General features: G+C 48.2%; 1 protein-coding gene across 1 annotated transcript in view; it reads left to right on the forward strand.

Annotated features, from left to right (window-relative positions):
- hmcn1 (hemicentin 1) overlaps positions 1-2,500 on the forward strand; it is a 115,147-nt gene that overhangs the window by 89,650 nt on the left and 22,997 nt on the right. Inside the window, 3 exon segments of the mRNA XM_048252902.1 lie at positions 321-527; positions 530-586; positions 1,288-1,455. Coding sequence (XP_048108859.1) covers positions 321-527; positions 530-586; positions 1,288-1,455 — 432 coding nt within the window.

The raw sequence follows: 2,500 nt of genomic DNA on the forward strand, positions 1-2,500 counted from the left end.
GCTGCCTGCATCAACAGCCCGGCGAGGGAGCAGTGAGGGTTAGGTGCCTTGCTCAAGGGCACTTCAGCCGTGCCTACTGGTCGGGGTTCAACCAGCAACCCTCCCGGTTACAAGTCCCGGCGCTAACCAGTAGGCCACAGCTACCTCTAACAAACACACATGCATCACACACACATGCATCCACACACACACACACACACACACATGCATCCACACACACACACACACACACACACACACACACACACACACACACACACACACACACGTGCACCTGCTGTGAACCTCTCACTTACTCTACTCTTCTCGCTTCGGTTAAGCCCTTCCATCAGGCGCGGCGGGCGGTAGACGGTGATGGCCAGCGGCACCCGGCGTCACTGGAGTCTCTGAGGCCCGCGTCTCGCCCGCCATCACCTGGCTCAAGGACGGACGGCCCGTCGCCCACGGTAACGGCGCGCAGGTGCTCAGCGAGGGCCGCCTGCTGCAGATCCACGAGGCCCGCGTGTCCGGACGCGGGCGCTACACCTGTGGGCGGTCAATTATGGCGGAACCACCGACAGCAAATGCGTCAATGTGCCTGCGGTGAGTTAGCTGTGTGTAATTGTAGGTGAGTGACCATGCCTACACTTGAGTAATGAAATGAATAGTACTTATTTTTGCTTACTGCTGCTGTATTATGTACAGTACATAAGATTTTAATCACCTAATCATATCATATGCTTAACAAACTCAAGACAAATAAATGACAAATAAAATCTATTAAATTCCAAATCAAATTAACACAGCTTTTATTGCTTTTGTTTATGTAAAGCACATTGAATGACCGATGTGTATGACAACATACATTATTTTACAGTGTCTACTACATTATTTATAGTGTCCACTACTCTTAAGTCTTTTGTGTGTGTATCCACGGTGTGATTGTGTGTGTATCCATGGTGTATGATTGTGTGTGTGTATCCATGGTGTGTGATTGAGTGTGTATCCACGGTGTGCGTGTGTGTGTATCCACGGTGTGTGTGTGTATCCACGGTGTGTGATTGTGTGTGTATCTACGGTGTGTGTGTGTGTGTGTGTGTGTGTATCCATGGTGTGTGATTGGGTGTGTATCTACGGTGTGTGTGTGTGTGTGTGTGTGTGTGTGTGTGTGTGTGTATCCACGGTGTGTGATTGTGTGTGTATCTACTGTGTGTGTGTGTGTATCCATGGTGTGTGATTGTGTGTGTATCTACGGTGTGTGTGTGTGTGTGTGTGTATCCATGGTGTGTGATTGTGTGTGTCCTGCAGTTCCCCCCAGCATCACGGGTCAGACGGCGACTCCTCAGAACGTGAGTGTGGTGGTGCGCAACCCAGTGGCTCTGACGTGCGAAGCCTCGGGAATCCCACTCCCCTCCATCACCTGGCTCAAGGACGGCACGCCAGTCAGCGCCTCCAGCTCTGTCCGCATCATCTCAGGTGTGTGTGTGTGTGTGTGTATGTGTGTGTGTGTGTGTGTGTGTGTGTGTGTGTGTGTGTGTGTGTGTGTGTGTGTATGTGTGTGTGTGTGTGTGTGTGTATGTGTGTTACTGTGCTTCGCCATGTGTCACTGCCATATGTGTCCCTGTATTACTGTAGACTCTATCTACCTATACCTATATTGGTACCTATAATGTCACTGTAGTTCCCAGTCTGGCCACTTGAGACACTCCAGTCTGTTTACTTGCTTTACTGGGGCACTGATTGCACTAGACTCAGATCACCATGGTACGTATGACCAGTGGTTAAAGTGGGATTTGGCAGGTGGGGGAACCCTAAAATCCAGTGTCAATGCAACGGGGAAAAATGACATTGAGAAAATATTGAGTATTGTGGTGTAGCAATACTTTTTGGGCAAGAATTGCTAGCTTCTTGGTCACATCTGTACACGCGAAAAATTAACTCACCATTTATTTTAACAATATCATGGCGCTATATCGTTGGTATGAAAGAATATATTTATTATTAATGTATCTGAGGTGTCGGAACTGCGTTCCTCCCCGTTCCCCCCACTTTAACCCCTGCATATGACACAACACAGTGTTTTACCACAGCAAGGTCACTCAAGAATGCATCAATGGATTTTACTACATATAAGTCTATTCATGGGTTTCATCAGGTCCCTTTCCACAGGTGTATGAATCAAGCACCATGCAGTCTGCATTCATAATCTAGGTCAGGGGTATGCAAACATTTTGGCTCAAGGGCCACATTGGGTTTTGAAAATGGTCCGGCGGGCCGCAAACAGCAGTACAAACAGCAGGTATCAATCAAATTTAGAATTCCTGTCCTAGAAAGCTGACCTCCAGCATCTGCCTCCTGATGGGATGCTGTTCTCTCTCAGTCTCACAGAGCGCATAATCCTTTCATCATTTCTCTCTCTCTCTCTCTCTCTCTCACTTCTTGCGTTCCTCTCTGTGTGTCCTTGAGTTTATACTGTCTTTTACTTCTCAAAGCACAAACCCAGATGAGCTTTGGGCTGACA

Source organism: Alosa alosa, chromosome 9 (assembly GCF_017589495.1).
Source record: "Alosa alosa isolate M-15738 ecotype Scorff River chromosome 9, AALO_Geno_1.1, whole genome shotgun sequence".
NCBI classification, from domain to species: domain Eukaryota; kingdom Metazoa; phylum Chordata; class Actinopteri; order Clupeiformes; family Clupeidae; genus Alosa; species Alosa alosa.